Source organism: Azolla caroliniana, unplaced genomic scaffold (assembly GCF_043228905.1).
Source record: "Azolla caroliniana isolate FFs.n. ecotype wild unplaced genomic scaffold, voAzoCaro1.0.p SCAF_12, whole genome shotgun sequence".
In the NCBI taxonomy this organism is placed as follows: Eukaryota; Viridiplantae; Streptophyta; class Polypodiopsida; order Salviniales; family Salviniaceae; genus Azolla; species Azolla caroliniana.
The window spans coordinates 5628922-5646582 of record NW_028230447.1 but is presented as its reverse complement, the minus strand read 5'-3'; the positions used below and the strand labels follow the sequence as shown (position 1 = coordinate 5646582).

The window sequence follows — 17661 nt, the reverse complement described above, 5'->3', positions numbered from 1 at the left end:
TGGATGGAGCACAAGGGCATTTTTATGTCTCCTAATCCTAGCATGTGTTCATTTGGATATGGACTAATAAAATGCAGAACAATAGTCTTTATGTGACATGTGGGTGAAGAGGGAGAAATTGAACGTATGGTGCTAATGTCTTGAATGCCAAAGGGCAAAATGAGCTTCAAGAAAACGCCATGACCATACTTGTACCAAGTATTGTGTCAAAAGGCCTACCGATGCAAGACGAATTATGGATGTTGAGGTTTCCTTTCCATTGCATGATATTCTTTACAACTAGCTTCTTGGGTGATCAAATGTGACGGTGAGAATCAAACCAATGAGGCACAAATAGCGTTAGAGCATGACACCACTCAAACATGTAGAGAATTTCATCTTCTCCATTTAGGACAGACAACACAATGAAACAACACAATTAAGTGGAAGTTGAATCATTCTCATATTCTTGTTGGGTTTACTTGCAGAAGACAATTAATTGATGAAACAATAGAATAATGCAATAGCACAATGAATTGAAATCAATGGAATAAAGCAATAGCACTCGTAGAAAATAAAAACTAGTAAAAAGTTAACGAACTATAGAAAAAAATAGCTAAAAACATAGTTTTGTGAAACTATGGGACCACACATAACTGCACTCATACAACAAAAGCGTCGTTGTTGTATAGACCATCCTTTTACATATGAAATTTTTAAATTGTAGAACTAACAAACATCAAGGGAATCATTCCACACACGAGAAAGAATAAACCATTTGCATACGGACGAAGAAAAAAAGAGGCAAAACAGATGGGGGGGCGAGACACGTGCATTTTCTTGTTTTTTTCTTTTTTTTCTTTTTTTTCATTTCTTTCTGATCCTAGGAGGCGAGAGCACGGAAGAAGAAGTTGTTCGGCCGTCGTCCTTCACGAGAGAAAGGGGGTGCGGATCGGACGGATGGTCATTGGCCGATTGATGTACACCGAGGGAGAAGAAATGAAGAGACACTAAGTAAGGAGGAGGAATAATGAGTGAGGCCGAGGAAGCAAGGGTGGTTGTGATTGCCCGTATTTCTCTACTTAACCGAGTCTGAACAGGGATGGAAGAGACGAGAGAAGAAGAAGAGCCCCGTGGATAAAGAGCAAAGGCCAGAAAACAGGAGGCTTTTTTTTTTTTGTTTTTTCCCCGGAGCAGGGCAGGGCGGTCGATTATTCGCTATTTCGAGAAGATGCTATTGTAGTTGAAACTTGAATGAATGAGGAGAGCTCAGAGGAGGCAGTCTTATCTTCTTAATTTAGTGGTGTATATGTATGTGTGTTTTAACTAGTTTCAAAATAAAAAAGCTCTTGAAAAGGGCAGAGAGAGAGAGAGAGAGACAGAGAGAGAGAGGAAAAGGGACAGAATCCGAATTTCGGAAAACTATAGGGTCAGAAAAATACAGTCATTTTTCTTCCTCTTCCTCTTCCTCTTCTTCTTCTTCTTTCTGTTTGCTCTGCTTCTTGTGGATCGCGAACAATCAGACAGACAGACAGACAGACAGAGATAGACAGACTGCCCGCCGTCGATCGCCGTCTGTGGCCGTCTCTTCGCCGTCTGTGGCCTCCATCTCTGCTCTCTTTCTGCCCCTCCCCCTCCCCCCGATCTGTTCGCTTCTTTCCCCCACACGGAAATTCTCCGGAAACCTAAGGAAAAACTCTGAAGAAGAATTTCTACACCGAGGAAGGAGAGAGAGAGAAAGAGAGGAAGACATTACAGTTTCAGATCTTTAAAGGTATGGCCTTTCTCCCTTGCTCTTTTCTTACATTCTCCTTTTCCCGCACAGTCCGGGAAGGAAGGCGAGGAAGAGAAAATTAGGGTCTTTTCGAAAACGAAAAAACGTCATGCTTGATACCTGTTCTGATTTTACTTGAAATTTTTATTTTTATTTTGTTCCGCGGAGGATTTTTTTTTTTTTTGGTAGGACGAAAAACATAAGATTTGGAATCAGTAAATTTGTGCTTTGTTTCGGTTCTTTTCTGCACAAACCGTCTTATCAAGAAGAAAAGCTAAGTTATTCGGGAAGATAAATGCACGCTTTACGTATGCTCTTTGTTATGCTTACCACACAAACATGGGATGAAGCAGGGTTTGGTAGCCGTAATGCGCTTTCTTTACATGTTTCTTTTCTGCACAATATAATCTGTTATCAGGAAGAAAAATTAACTGTTCTGAAAGTTTTTCTTTGTATCTGTTCTATTCCTGTTCTGCATGGTGGCTTCTTAGCTGGCATAAAATTAAGGGGCTGGACTCAGTAAATACTTGGCTCTTTTATTGTGTTTCTTATCTTGAAGCGTTTCTATTCCACATTATAATTGCACTAGAACGGAAAACTGGGGTTTTGGAAAACAGCAATTTTATGCTTGATCTCTGTTTTTTTTTTACATCTTCCTTTTCTGCACGATTATCTCTTCAAGAAGGAAATCTAGTTTTGGAAGGAAAAAAATATGTGCATTGTGTTTGAATTTTCCTTCATATGCTCCTTCTCTGCAGTCTCATTTTGCGATGATGAAAAATTAGTACTCTGGTATCTTTATTTTCTTTCCTTTAGCATGTTTCTTTGCTTAGCACTGAAGAACAACTAGGGTTTGGAAGAAGTAACTCAGGTCTTCTTTTTGTTTTCTTGTTTCTTTTTTTTACAGTAACTGGGCGGTTCTTCTCCCTTCATTTTTTTGCATGACCTGCAAAAGCCATTAATGGAATTTGATCAAAGATTGTGGGGTTTAGAGAAAAATTAGCCTGCCATGCTGTTCAACCTATTTGACTTTTACGCTTTAGTCGTAGTAGTAGTAGTGGTAGGTCAGTGTTGGGACTCAAACCTCACCACTTGGTGGGAGAGTCTATACAAAGGTACTAATGTTAGAATAAGATCAAGTATTTGTGAAGAAAAGAGCCCATTTGCTCGACCCTTTTCGATCCTTAGAGACAAAGGTGGAGGTTGAAAGAGAAAAAGGGAATTAAAAAGGAGTTCTGTTCCAAGTGGTGAGGTATCCCAATCTTCAAATATAGTCACGATATGGAAGGCGATAATCCCATTATGGATACTACATTTGCAAATGCGACAAAATTTGAGAATCTGCATGCCGCTGTATCTGATTGTGTGAAGATTGCTCGCTCTGTGGCATCTGATATGGAAGATTTGAAACCTGAGGGTCTTGTAAACAACAGAGCCCATCAAGAGCGTGAGAAAGGGATTGCTTTGGACACTGATCTTCATATATCTGATGAAAAACACTTTCATCCAGAAGCAAGTATGGTTAATGAAGATGAAGTGTGCAAGTGTTTTCATAGCATGGGTATAGGAGAGAAAGTCGACCACGAAAATGAATACCTGGTATGTGTTCAAATACTGTTTGCAAACGAAATTTCACTTTGAAAATGATAATGTTGTGTATAGTGTGATCAAATTTGATTTTATCGATGGTCTTCAATGCCATGAAGTGAGTGATTGAATTCTTGATTTACAGGATGGAAAGGACTTACCTGGGATGAATCTAAACAAGAAAGATGAGATCTGTGCTATATGTCATGATCGAATAAAGATGCAAGAAATTGCACAGGTCAAAGGGTGTGAACATACATATTGGTAAACTTTATTAGCAATTTATCATGCTATTCTCTTGTTTAAAGAGGGGTAATCAGGATTTTAAAAGATGTTTTTTCCTTTTCTTTTCTTCTGTATACTGCAGTGTAACTTGCATTCTACGTTGGGCATCCTACAAGAAGGAACCATGGTGCCCCCAGTGCAGGCTCCCTTTCTCTTTCCTTTATGTATACAAAGCATTGGACGGGAAGTAAGTTCAAATTGATAAACATCTACATTTTACAATGACTATAAGAGTGGCTCTTTTTGTTGTAACTTGTCTTAACTGTTTTTTGTTTTGAATCTTGCCATATGTACTCCATATCTATAGGATTTCTGACTACATGTTCGAGGAAAGTGTGTGTCTTCTTTTAAGGGCCTTTTGGTTTAAGCCCTTGATCATTGAAGATGTGGAAGAACAAGATGATTATCAAGATGACTATGATGTGTATGAAGAGTGCTACTACCCAACAAATGTACGCCTAGGTAATAGAAGGTGGGGTGACACGGGGTATGTTCGTGGAGGCCGTAGAGAGGCGAGGCCGATTGGTGTTCGACAAGTTGTTGATTCTACTAGTGGTGGAAGTTCATCGAGCCAAGGTAAGGGCAAAGAACCAGCGAAAGAACCTGTTGGTCGGCGTGCTCTTAGAGCTCAAAAGCGTCAACAGATCGATAAGATGGTGGCCAAAAGTAAAACATAATTCAGGAGATAGTAGATGAAGTGTGCCACTGGAAATAAACAAGGAGAAGGCCCAAAAAATTCGGATTAAGTACAACATTTCGCAAGATGCCAGCCAAAACTTTGAAGAACAGTAAAGTTGCATAAAGAAACAAATTTTTGGACTGCTGAATAAAGAAAGTGAACCAAAAAGTAAATAATGTCCAAGTACCACTTTATGTGTTTGTGTTTAATTTGATAGTGTTTAGACAAGGAATTATTGTACGTATATGGACCAGTGAATTCCGCAGTTTCAAAACCTGACATTTAAGACTAGTAGTTTCGTTGTTTACTTCCCCGTTGATTTATGAATTCTGTGCAGAAACATTTTGTTTGTGTTCAGCTTTTGAAATGTGAATTCTATGTAATAAGCTCTTGTATATATTCAGCTTTTGAAATGTGCGTGCTGTAGATAGCGTGTTTTGGTATGTGTTCATGTTTTGTGATATCATCAAAATCTTTATCTTCACAATTGTGAAGGGTGGTTTATGGCAGTTCTGGTGTTATACCAGTAGTTTGATTATTGTTTGAATGGATTATCTTCTAGCGTGATAGCACCTTTTGGTATGTGTTCATCTTTTTGTGATATCATCACAATGTTCATATTCACAATCATGTATTGTGGTTTATGCCAGTTATGGTGTTATACTAGTAGTTTGATTATTGTTTGGATGGATTTTCAAGCATATCCTGGTGGGTGGTTGGTCCTGTCAGCTACAATATATATACTCCAAGCATGATGGTGAAAGGGGAAGGAAAGTAATCCTCACATACATAAATGCAAATGGAGTTGTGAATGATGCAACCCTAAAAGTGAGGAGAAATTGAGTCAAATAAAAGCATTTGTAAACCGCTCATTAATAGGAAAAAGCCTTGGAATGCCTGTGGTTTTTGATATTGCTGCAAGGTAGCATGAGTTTATGATATTTCTGCCAATACCCCCATCAATTCAGAAACGCATGTTGTCCCAATAATAATGAGGATCTTATTGGTGGTGGGTGTTAGACTAGTTCAAAGCAGGGTCACACCTTTGAAGATTTGGAGCCCATAGATTTAGGTTAGAAATGTGAAGTCAATTTTCCTTTCAGTCTGTGATCTGTTGTGATACCTCCATGGAGATCATCAAAGAAGAACCCTTTCTCATGCTCCAAAATACTGTAGTCCCCAGTACCTAGGGTGGTCAAACTCCATCCATATGATTGAAGGTTAAAGCACTGGTTCCTTGAATAAAAACCCATGAAATCATGGAATTTCTAATGACCTGACAACAAATGGATCAAATAGCACAAGGACTAGATTGACAGCATATTCTACTATTGGTTATGCATGGCCAACGTCCTTAGCAATATACTTCTAGGCACATTTGAGACATGGAATGGTTGGCATGATATATTCTAATATATATGGCTCCTATTTGGCCACTCTTTTGGCGTAAGGTTGGAGGCATTATCATCTTTCACACGCTACCTTTTGCACTTTTTGCTCTGCCTACTTCACGTTTTGCAGGCTCAGCTATGTGCCCTAGATTGTCTGTTAGTTTTGGATGTTAATTGTATCATGTTCACATAGACCAAGACAAACTGTGAATCGACTGATTATACCTAACCTCAATGGTGGTAATATGGTTTGATGCAAGGAACTGGTCTGATAAATATCTCATATGGAATGATTCCGATGGCTAGATGTGGGTGGAGCTGAAGTGCTTATGTAGGGACGTAAAATACAACTTTCCATTCCAATCCTTTGATGGGTGTATTTATAAACTCTGACTATCCCACACTATTTACTCAATTGGGCTCAAGTATCATCATAGAACTCCAACAAAACTGTTCCATCTTGGATTGGTAACAGGTTGAATGAATTGGGTGGGCACCTCAAATAAATTTTAATGTATTCAAAAGCAACTCTGGATCAAATGACCAAATTATACAAAGTGTACGTTTGCCACAATATTTAGTTACATTACCCATTCTGCTCATGCATAACATGTAACTTCAGAATCTTGTGGATGATACACCTTATATTTCTGAGATGTTTATTGTTACAACTGTAATATACAAGAATATGTCAACAAATATAGCACAGCCTACTTTTATAACCTAAGAAAAATAGTTGGAAAAGGTCATAGGAATGAGGGCATCAAGACTGCCTTTGAGATTATTCATCTAATGTTTTAATCAATGCCCATCAAAGGGTGTAGGGTATGAGCTCAACTCTGTAGTGTACATTGAATCCTGAACCATACTCAATGATCCATCTCTCCTTATCTTTTCCCAATTAATTACTTCTTTCACATACTGAAAGGCTTCGTTAACGGTCGACTTTTCGCGAGCGTTCACTTTAAAAGTAAATAGCTTCTGACCAGTAGCCATCCCAAACAATTTCTTGAACTTCTGAGCAATGTATGGATATGCTTGCTCTGCTATACGTCCCGGGTTGCGGTTGGACAAATGCACTGGGTTGAAATCAGAGAACCACTCGCAGTTCGCGATTGGGATTCTGTGAGCTTTGTCTTCAAAGACATCATACTTGTTCAAGAAAAGCACAGTAGGTTTCCCTTGGAAACATGGATACTTGAGGATGTTTTCAAACAACTCCCGAATCATCATCATCTTATTCTGAGGCAACGACATTTCATTGGTGGTTGACATCTGGTCATACGCATCCAAACCCACACAGAATATAACTGCATGTATGTCTTCAAACATGTCTAACCATTTACACCACCCATCGACCATTCCATTAACATTGATTCGAATAAGATGATACCTTGTGCATCAGACATAAAAGATGGTTTAGATTATCAGTTAACATCCTTCACACTTTCAAGATTAAATATCCCGACCATCCTAACATGGGAACTATTTTTTTACCTTGTTTCTAGACAGAGTTTATCTTCATGGTCTTCTGTTGGTAGTGGCATTGACCACGTCGATGACCTATTCTCATTTTCATTCAGGGAAAACTCGGCCTCAACAAAACCTAAACCATCACTGATTCCTTCTGCAAAGATAATGTCTTCCTCAGAAGGTTGGTAATCATGTGATGAGATCTCAACTACCTGTAGGAAAGTCCTGTCTCAGGGCTCGATTATCAGCATGGACAAGACTCATGAAACCAAGAAATATCTTAAAAGGCCTTCCAAATTTGTGCGGAACAAATTTCCAAGATTGAATGTTTTGTGCTAAATTTATAACCATGAACTCCATCAATTGAAGGAACTTTAGAATAGCATCTTAACAAGACCATAGATTCATATTGCATGGGAATATACAGACTAGAAGTAGTGGTGAAAATGTAAAAAAGGTCAGACCATTACCTTATCGAGAAAATATTTTGCAACATTGGGTAACATGTGTGATTCTGATCTTTGATATGTTGCTTGAATGGCTGGATCTTTCCATATCTCTTCAACTCTAGGTGCATACTCGCGTGTGGCCGCAGGGAAGAATGTATCAAATTCTCCCTTGGCCATTATATCCAGGAAGAAATCCGCTTTCGTTTTCAACCTCGCATCAATACTATACACATTCTTCTGGTCTGACTTATCATTCTCACCTGAATAAAGAAAAACAAGAGCACTACTATTAATTTCATACCAACCTTTAAATAAAAAGGCTCCGATATTTGTTTTAATACATTCTAGTTAATGATGATGATCAACCAAACAATGCAAACCTCACCTGCACCGCCTTTCATCTCTTCTTCATCTTCAAATCGCTCACGCGCTTCCAACAGTATGGTGATGTATTTAAAGATTTCCTTTTGTATCACCAATTTCAGGTTATGCAATTCCAGTGGAGTGAATTTATTGTCATAGAGGAACTTCACCTGACCCATTCCATAAAAAATGTAAAAAATAAAACTTTATAAAACATATTACATACATACATACATACATACATACATACATACATACATACATACATATATATATATATATTCCAATGCATACATCTAGCTAGCCTCAACATACAATGTACTGATTGTATCACATTGGGGAACCATCTCTACAAGAGAAACCTGAGGATCAAAATGCAGGAAGGTGCTAGATTCGTAAACCATTTCTACTAGAGAAACGACCATAATACATATAATACCCTACCTGCTTAAAGATGGCACTCGTTCCCGAGTCAGGGAATCCCAAGAGTAGAATTTTGTATGTTTTCTTTTGCTCCAGAAATATTGGTACATCAAAATTGGCTTTTCCGGAGCCCAAAATGCTCAAATTCGGTGTTGGCAATGAAAATAAAGGATACAAAAGTCTTATTGTGCCCTGCCAAAGCAAAAGCATATACTGAGCTTACAAATTGATAGAGAGAAACCTTAATACAAAAGAAATGAAAAACAAGAACTACGGATCAAACGTCCATAAAAGACTATATATCTATAAATATAAGATTATTAAACATCTATATATCCAAAACACGTTTCTTGTATGATAAACACAATGAATCAGTTTGAGCTTGAAATAAGATCCCAAAGTTAAAGAAGTTATATCAATATTATACCTGCTCATTGGAGCCCAATAGTAGGCTAGGTTACAAAAATCTATTAATTCTTTTAATGGTGCGAGAATGTGATATATCTCACTACATCTAAAAACTTATTTCTCTAGATGAGAGGATGGAAGACACCAATTGAATCTCATGCAAAAAGAAATCACCTTTATATCACAGAATCCATCATTGATTCCTTAAAAGTAGAAGAAAAAATCAATGATGAAATAGAGAAGGCAGAGAAACTTGTGTTCATCTAGTGTATATTAGAATATGATACATCTAGTGCTTAAGCCATTTTTTGTTTAAGAATATGAGAACAAAATTTCTAGAGATGTTGAAGCTAAAAGTAATTTACCTTTTCCCAAATGTATCCAGGGCTGTTGTTTTGGCCCTCTTCCTGATATTTACCATTAGCATCGACCCAAAGGCGTGTACCAGGAGGACATTGTACTCTTGCAAACTGTATATTCAAAGAAAACACATATTTTCCAAGTTTCCCAAACAATTCGTACAAAAGAGATGATAGACAAAACCCAACCAAATCAAAACCAACAAACAAATACCTTGAGCAATTTTAACTCTACTTTGGTAATCTCTCTACCATTTATGTACACTTTTGTGGATCCTGCACTCGCCTTATCACTGAGGTAACCACCGATATTCAGTCCAGTTTGGATAATGTGGTCTGGTTTCTCACCTTCCTGCCAAATAGAAGCCATTGCTAAGATATTTGATGTAAAACTGTAGGGTTTTATGAAGGAAGAACAAGACATCATGTTTGGATAATGTGGTCTGGTTTCTTAATTTCCACTTTGGATCTAAAGCAAAATGTGAAAGCATTGCATTTTCACATAATATCAGAGAGAAATCTTTGGACATCCAAGCAAAATGATTCACAAGGTCATGTTACTAACTTATAAGGTTTTTAAATATATAAACATCAATGGTGTGGTTTGGATTTTGTTTTTAAGGTTGTGGCTTTCAAGTCTCAAGCAATAGGTTTGCTCTTTTGTGCTCATTATGAGAACGCATCATCATTATAGGTGTGAAATCATGCACACTAGTAGTTGGCTCCTACAAAAACTGGTGTTATAACATAACATTGGAAATTTAATTTTCCAAAACGCAAGTAGTGAAAAGTAAAGAATTGCCCTTTAAAAGTCAATAGCAAATAAAGAAGAAAGAACATTGGCTCCTACAAAAACTGGTGTTATAATATTAACGAAGGAAATATTAATTTTCCAAAACGCAAGTAGTGAAAAGTAAAGAATTGCCCTTTAAAAGTCAATGGCAAATAAAGAAGAAAGAACATTGGCTCCTACAAAAACTGGTGTTATAACATTAACGAAGGAAATTTAACTTTCCAAAACGCAAGTAGTGAAAAGTAAAGAATTGCCCTTTAAAAGTCAATACCAAATAAAGAAGAAAGAACATATACCTTCCCCCAATATCCACATTGGTTGTCATACCAATAACTTCCGGGCTTTAACTTGGATGGAGGATTTTTGCATCCTAGAAGTTCAGCAAACTCTTTGGGACTGAGTTTTTTCCCATTGACGTATATTTGTTCCGGTCGGATCTGATTGGCTATGCATTCTCTTTCGGATTTCATTATCTGATAAACTTCCAATGAGCTCAAAAGCCTATCGAGAAGCCTTGATGGTTTCCCTAACTTCGACCGTCTAGATTCGTCGATAGGCTGACCTACACATCTAATACATTTTCTACCTTCTGGCATTGAGCCCATCACTTTAAGTAGGCAATTGATGCAGATTTTTGCACCACAAACCAAACATGTCTCTTTCTCTTGCATCCAGTTTGCTGTCAAGCATTCATAGCATTCTCCTTTTCTTCGTGGGTGCTCGAGTTGGTTAGGATTTATGATGGGCTGATATTGTAGTTCCATAGAGGATGCATTTTCTGTGATAGCCGGATTGGAGGAGGATGGCTGCCCATTGGGATGTGTATCCAACCAGGTATTTATTGTATCTCCTTGTACAGAAGATGAAGGTTTGTCTCCTTTTGTTTCTGTATGGACGTAAGGGAAAGCATCAGTACCTGGCATAGCCAAATAGGATGCCATCTCTCCGCTATGAAACTCTTCCTTCTTTTCTTCCTCTTCTTCTCCATGTACTTGTGATGCTTCGCTACTAGAGGCTGTGTATGAGCGGGAAAATGTCTGTTCAGGGAATCCATATGAATGAGAAATGGATGTCCAAGATATGGGCATCGGATGCTCTAATGAAGTACCTACTGAATTTACGAAATTGACCTGATCCCGAATCTCTTTGGCTGCATTTGATTGATTCCCAACTACAGATTGAGATGTTTCACATGAAGCAAGAGATAGAGTTTCCAAATTTACAAAATTGACCTGATGAGGCTCTTTGGCTGAATGTGGCTTTTCCTTAGAAATTGACCTAGATGTCAGAGAAGGCCCATATGAAGTGCCTAACGAATCTTTCAAATTTATAAAACCAACCGGATGAATCTCTTTGGTCGAATAGTTGGGATTCTCACCCATACTTTGACTCATGCTTAGCATCTTTGATGCATGTTCCTCAACCTCATATTCTTGGTGCTGTCCTTGAACTGTGTCACACAATTTGGAGCTACCTGATGAACATTCTGATTTAACAGATTCAGCCTGATAATTCTCTTCTGTAGAATACGGTTGGTTGCCAATTATGGATTGGGATGCCTTGATCCCAATCAAGGGGTCTGGGACCGACCCTTTCCTGCTCAAAGAGATATGGGTATCTCCATTCGAAGAGTCAGAAATATTTCTATTCGAAGGATTATCTGTTCTAATCGCATCCTTACTAGTTAAAGTTTGAGCTTTGGGAACAAAGGAAGGTCGAGGGCCAGTATAGATCGCTGCAAAAGAGTAATTGCTTTGATCCTCCTCGTCTTCTTCTTCTCCTTCTTTTTTCCCCTTTTTTTCTTTCTCTTTTTTTCCTCTGATAAGATCAGAGAAAGCCATGGAGCTGAAATCCCACGCAGATGAGGATGATGATCTCTTCTTTTCAGAACTCTTTTAAGGTAAAATTACACCCTTTTGGTGGGCAATGTTACAAAGAAAGAGGGGGAAAAACAGAAGGAAAAATAAATCAGAGAAGATATGGAAATATGTACCTTTGTGATGCAAATTCCCAGAAGCTTTAAAAGAATCCACAGAAGAAAAGGTCATGAAGCAGAAGCAGAAACAGAAACAGAATCAGAGCCGTCAAATCTTTTGGCAGATGGATTTTGAAAATGTCAAGTCTACTTCTATATCCTCCATGTTTTAATAATTAGCAAATATGCCCACATAGCAAATAGCAAATAATTTTCAAAAAGGCTCTTTTAGAATTAAGTCAAATAGAAAAAGTCACTTAGAGAGAGAGGTAGAATTGATAGATCAATATATAGATACATAGATAGATAGATCGATCAATATATAGATTTTATGATCATATCCGGAGGTTAAATTATAGCCTATAGGGAGGTCAAATTATAGCCTATAGATAGATAGATAGATAGATTGGGATACGTCAAATAGAGAAAGTCATTAGACAGATAGGTAGAATTGATAGATGGATATATAGATATATAGATCGATCGTAGATACATACATTGATCAATAGATAGATTTTGTTATCGTCTTCGGAGGCCAATTATGACCTATAGATAGATAGATAGATAGATCAATAGATAGATAGATCGATCAATAGATAGATAGATCAATAGATAGATCGACCAATAGAAAGATTTTATTATCGTCTTTGGAAGTCAAATTATGATGTTTCCATGTCACACATGTGAATGTAAGTAGCGATTCTCGATGTTTAAGAACTTTGCTAATGAATATCACAATCAAGAGAGCACACTATGACCCTCAGAGAAATTTTGGGCAAGCCTTGGACTTGGGTGAAGACATGTGGGAAGCATAGGCGAATGTGATCATTTGTAGAGCATTGTATGAACGCGCGATACTTTCGGTTCCCGAACTTGTTTATAAGGGGAAAATGTGCATTGTCAACAAGTCTCATCACCCATGTCCCCCAATCTCCCATTTCACATTGAAGTGAATGTGGACTAAGTATATAGAAGTAATGGTTGGAATGGTAGAAAACCATTACTAAAGATCAAGAGCATAACATTATGGAAACATGTTGCTATGCCCGAAGCTAAATGTGTTGTTTCCGTGTATCACTAAACATACAGAACATGTAAATTGTGATGGGAAAACCTAGCCATGGAGTAACGAAATGTATCAATGTCCCCAAGGAATTGTTGATTGACCTTACAACTTTGTATGGTAATTGTGGAAGCCGAGCAAGAGCAATTGGCGAAGAAGAAGATATAGTAGCAGAGATCAACTCATTCAACATGCCTAAACAAGGTATAGACAAGAGCCTACAATAGGTTTCTTGATTACTAATGTTTAAATAATTGTAAATGCTTTATCTTGACATTTTTTCTCTTTTAGGTGTTTCTACCTCAGGCTCATCTACCTTTGTTGGTGAAAGTCAAAGCATGTCATGTATGGGTGGTGGTAGTCACAAACCATATCCACCAACAATTATAGAGAAACAACAATCATTGCGTAAAGCACATATGTTACAAATGCAAAGGAAACAACATGCAAATGTTATGGAGGTGAGATGTATCATTGAAGTAAATCTGTCGTTTAATCTACCAAAAACACCATGTTGGCAGAACATGTTAGAAGCTTTCTCTACAATTGGAGAGAAACATAGTGGAGTCACATATAATTACATGAGGACGAAAGGCTTGAAAAATGAGGTTATATCTGATGAAGAGATAGAGAAAAATGATAGTGAAGAGAGGAGGAGGAAAAAAGAATGCTTCAATATACTAATAAGAAAAGAATACAATACTCTTATACTCTAAGAGTAACAAAAACCAAATAACTACTTAAATATAATATTAGACAAAAAAGTCTTTCCTTCTTCACCCTTTCTTCTACTAAGCTTCTTATAACCCTCTTATTCTTTCTCCCTTCTTCTTGTAGATAATATATCCTCCCTTGTAGATACTCTATTCTTCCTCCATCCCCCATATTGCTAAGGATACTGCATATTTATAGGTTTTTTAGTTGCGTTATTCTTGCTTTTTTCTTTTCTTTTCTTTTACATATCCTCGAGTTTGTGTGGTGCGTTTTTCATATAATTATTTCTGGGTTTTCATCCAATATTTTCATACAAGAAAGCTCTCTTTGTTAGCTTTCTTACGAATCTTTTCTTTTGAAATTTGGATAAGAGATGAAGAAGTTATGAGCTTTTTTCTCTACCTTGCTTTTTCTGCTTAATTTCCTACGTTTTTCTTCTTTTTCTTTTTTTCTGCTTTTTCTACTTTTGAAAAACGCCTCTAACTTTATTTCTCTTCAATTTCATTTATCTTTTAACTCTGGGACCTTTCATATTGTGCTTTATTCTTCTATACCTTCGCATCCAATGTATTTGTCATGGTCTTTTCCTATGAGCAAAAATTGACTTCACATTTAGCCCCCTCCTTGCTTTTTGGTGAACCATTTATGGTGAACCCTAAGCTACTAATAAAACCAAAAAATTCTCCTTCGCCTTATTCATGGCTATAGACAAAGAAGGAGAGAATAAATAAAAAGAAACAAATTATGTGAGTAAAACCCCCGCTAGTTGGTAGTAAAAACCTCACACTCCTAGACACACACACACACACACACACACACACACACACACACACACACACACACACACACATTGACAATAGCCACCACCATCTTTCTCCTTGTCAACACAAAGAAAGAGGTTACAACAATTATTATATCTTCCTCAACTCTCCAAATACTAGGTGGACCATTGGATACATAACTCTTGATAGAAGTAAACATGTCAACATATGAATAAATCTTTCAAGCGATCAAACTTTTTGCACAAACACCTTCAAAGCTTTGAGACTTGTTGGAATTGTCACCTTTTGAATTTCTTCGATCTTTGATTTATCCATATAAATTCCTTCTTGGCACACAAAATTCTCCACACTACCTTGTTTTGTATGTATGACCATTTCATCTAGAATCTCATCTCAAAAAGGAAGCAAAAATTGATCTTGTTTGGTTGAATCAATCAAGGGTTTGAAGTTGATGTCATTCTTCTTTGGAACCACAACAATAGGTGAGACAAACTTCAAATCTTCCAACTTGATGTGGTGCTTGATGTCTTCTCCTCTTATATGTGAATAGTCAATTATGAATAACTTTGGAAACTTAGAAATAAGAGAAATAAACCTTTGATGCTCTCCTCGAATATTTTTGGAAATCATCTTTTCTTTCCCCCCCAAAGTCGTAATACTTTTCTCCTCAATGACTTCTTCCTCGTTCGACATCATGTGGAATGATTTGTTTTCCCTATCCCATGAAGATTCATCAATTGTTATGCTTTCCTCTTCTTGCTTACCATTGTCGATAGATGATTCCTTCTCCTTTATACATTTGATTAGTTGTGGTGGATCCTTTGATGATGATAAGTTCATGATACTCCAATCATGCATTACAAGTAATTCTCTTGGCTCTTGATCAAATTGTTGTTGAAGAGTTGATGCCCACATAACTTTGTTGCTACTCAATGCAAATCCAAAACACAAATCTTGCACAAACACCTTCATACACTACAACTTGGCACTTATCAATGCTTCCTTACACGCATTGATCTCAAAAAGCCAATCTCCAGCTATCACTTCTTCATCTTGCAACTCTGTTGTGGGTACTTCACCATCAACAACGTTTTCTATCATATCTTCCATTTCATCTTGCACATATTCATCATCAACCACCATATCGCTTGTTGTATCAATAATGTCCTCAACATGATGTACATTGGCATCACCATCCATAACATCGCTTCTCATAACAATCTCCTTAGATTCGTCTTTCACATCATCATTCTTTGTATCATGGTTGTCCTCATGAACTAGATGGGGGAATTCCACATTCATCACCTCTTCTTCTTTGTCTTTGGAATCACCTTCATAGACATCATCATAACTCCAAAAATTAGAATAATGATATGAGGGAACCTGTTGAATCGGACATTACAAGAATGCTTGTTGTTGGCTCATGACTGATCCACAATTATTATAGCTTGGATTTATAATATATGACGTTGATACTCCATATGCTTCACTTAATATCAGCTTCTTCAATTGTTGATCATAACTTTGGATAAGACCTTGGATACTTCATGTGCACTTGTTGAGAGATCAAGCTCAACTTAGTTTAGTTAGTTAGTCAACACATGTAACTTAGTAGTTACCTAGATAGAATCTAGTTAGTGTGTTGACCATAAAGCCTTAAATAGGATTTTGTACTCGAGTGGGATACATTGTAGATCCACCACTCCATGCTCATTTAATATAGGACTTACACGTTGTACCTATATTCTCCTAGCACATGTGCACCCTTCTTGCACATGAAACCTATATATACCTCATTGAAGGTATTTTTGTATTTGATGATAGTTGATGTTATTTACCTTTTAATATACTTTATCATCCCCCATCTTGTTTTTGTGTTTATAAGTGTACTTCTCTCTCTCTTCCTCTCATGCACACATACACGCACATATCACTTAATCTTCCGCTACATAATCTCTTAACTTAATCACATAATTAGGTAATAATTATTCCTTAATTAATTACCTAATACTTAACATGGTATCAGAGCGTGTGGTTTAGCATATCCACTAAGCCCACCCGACTCTTCGTGATTGTGTGTTCGAAACGCCGACGACAAATTCCGGCCATCCGCTACCGTAGTGCCGCCACGTAGCACATCTACGAGACAAAAGGAAGAAGAGACAAAAAGGAAGACACAACAACAAAATGAACACACAAATGGGTAGTTCTCTCCCTAGTGAAAAACTAGACCGGAGCAATTATTCATCTTGGGAGTACAAGATGACCCAATACCTCGTCGGCCAAGGGTATTGGAGCTACATCAACGACCCAACTACCCAATGTGGGAGCGAGGAGCGGGTCGGGTAATGTATTGCTTGGCAACATGTGTCCATGACCATATGCTTAGCCACATTCGAGACGCCAAGACGCCTATAGAGGCATGGGAGAACTTAAAAAAAATGTTCGCTGCCAACATGACCGCCCGCAAACTTCAACTCCGGCAAGAGTTGAATAACATTTGGCAAAAAGACATGTCCGTGTTGGACTACACCGCCAAAATCAAGAGCATTTGCAACTCTCTTGGCTCCATCAACATAAATGTCGACGAAGACGAGATGGTTCAAGTATGCTTGGGCGGCTTCGGCAAAATCGGCCACCATGAGGCGGAGTGTCGGAAGAAAAGAAGTGAGTTGGCGTCTACAAGCTGACAACTCACAAACTACGCCAACAACGCCGAATACGAGGATTACGGCGGACTATTTGTAATGCGGCATAGAGCGAACTCTATGACAGCCTCCAACTCTGCAAGCACCTCCAATCCGGAAGACGTGTGGTTCGTAGATTCCAGCACCTCATATCACATGACATCCCACGAAGAGTGGTTTCGTGATTTACGAATGCCGGATCGACCCGACTTTATAGAGACGGGAGACGACACCACGCATCCCATTCAACACATCGGCAATGTCCCATTTGGGAAAGAAGGCTAGCAAACTTGCATCAAGAATGTCTTGTACGTGCCCACAATAGCAAAGAATTTGGTCTCGGTCGGCCAAATCGTGGAGCAAGGCATGCAAGTCCGCTTCAACAAAGAAGGATACTTCATCGAGAAAGATGGTCGAGTCGTAGCTAAGGGGCGGAGAGAAGGCCGAATGTTCATCCTCGATTCGAACGAGGTGAAA

The 17661-nt window shown here is 37.9% G+C and overlaps 2 protein-coding genes across 5 annotated transcripts; one reads left to right on the top strand and one right to left on the bottom strand.

Annotated features, from left to right (window-relative positions):
- Positions 1 to 2629: 2629 nt before the first annotated feature.
- Positions 2630 to 4532, top strand: LOC147856945 (uncharacterized). Its single transcript, XM_087328613.1, has 4 exons — positions 2630 to 3352; positions 3486 to 3604; positions 3708 to 3812; positions 3933 to 4532. The coding sequence occupies exons 1-4, from the start codon at positions 3035 to 3037 to the stop codon at positions 4300 to 4302; spliced, it is 912 nt and encodes a 303-aa protein (XP_087184739.1). The 5' UTR covers positions 2630 to 3034; the 3' UTR covers positions 4303 to 4532.
- A 1776-nt stretch (positions 4533 to 6308) lies between these two features.
- LOC147856944 (extra-large guanine nucleotide-binding protein 3-like) lies at positions 6309 to 11826 on the bottom strand. 4 transcript variants are annotated; one of them, XM_087328297.1, is made up of 8 exons: positions 10260 to 11824; positions 9385 to 9522; positions 9177 to 9281; positions 8425 to 8595; positions 8003 to 8150; positions 7639 to 7877; positions 7193 to 7380; positions 6309 to 7088 (listed from the first exon to the last, which is right to left on the bottom strand). In XM_087328297.1, exons 1-8 carry the CDS (start codon positions 11802 to 11804, stop codon positions 6497 to 6499), a joined length of 3126 nt encoding a protein of 1041 aa, XP_087184423.1. In that variant the 5' UTR covers positions 11805 to 11824; the 3' UTR covers positions 6309 to 6496. The 4 variants fall into 4 exon arrangements, 3 of the variants coding, with proteins under 3 accessions (XP_087184423.1, XP_087184425.1, XP_087184424.1); XR_015530584.1 differs by having other exon boundaries at positions 6952 to 7088; positions 7193 to 7322; positions 10260 to 11826; XM_087328299.1 differs by lacking the exon at positions 6309 to 7088 and having other exon boundaries at positions 7233 to 7393; positions 10260 to 11826.
- Positions 11827 to 17661: the final 5835 nt, after the last annotated feature.

Coding starts and splice junctions, on each gene's coding strand:
- LOC147856944 (XM_087328297.1), bottom strand. CDS start 11,804: ATGGCTTTCTCTGATCTTATCAGAGGAAAAAAAGAGAAAGAAAAAAAG. Junction 7,381..7,638: donor CAAAATATTTTCTCGATAAG/GTAATGGTCTGA, acceptor ACTTTCCTACAG/GTAGTTGAGATCTCATCACA. Junction 7,089..7,192: donor AAACTCTGTCTAGAAACAAG/GTAAAAAAATAG, acceptor CTGATGCACAAG/GTATCATCTTATTCGAATCA.
- LOC147856945 (XM_087328613.1), top strand. CDS start 3,035: ATGGAAGGCGATAATCCCATTATGGATACTACATTTGCAAATGCGACA. Junction 3,605..3,707: donor GGGTGTGAACATACATATTG/GTAAACTTTATT, acceptor TGTATACTGCAG/TGTAACTTGCATTCTACGTT. Junction 3,813..3,932: donor TACAAAGCATTGGACGGGAA/GTAAGTTCAAAT, acceptor CCATATCTATAG/GATTTCTGACTACATGTTCG.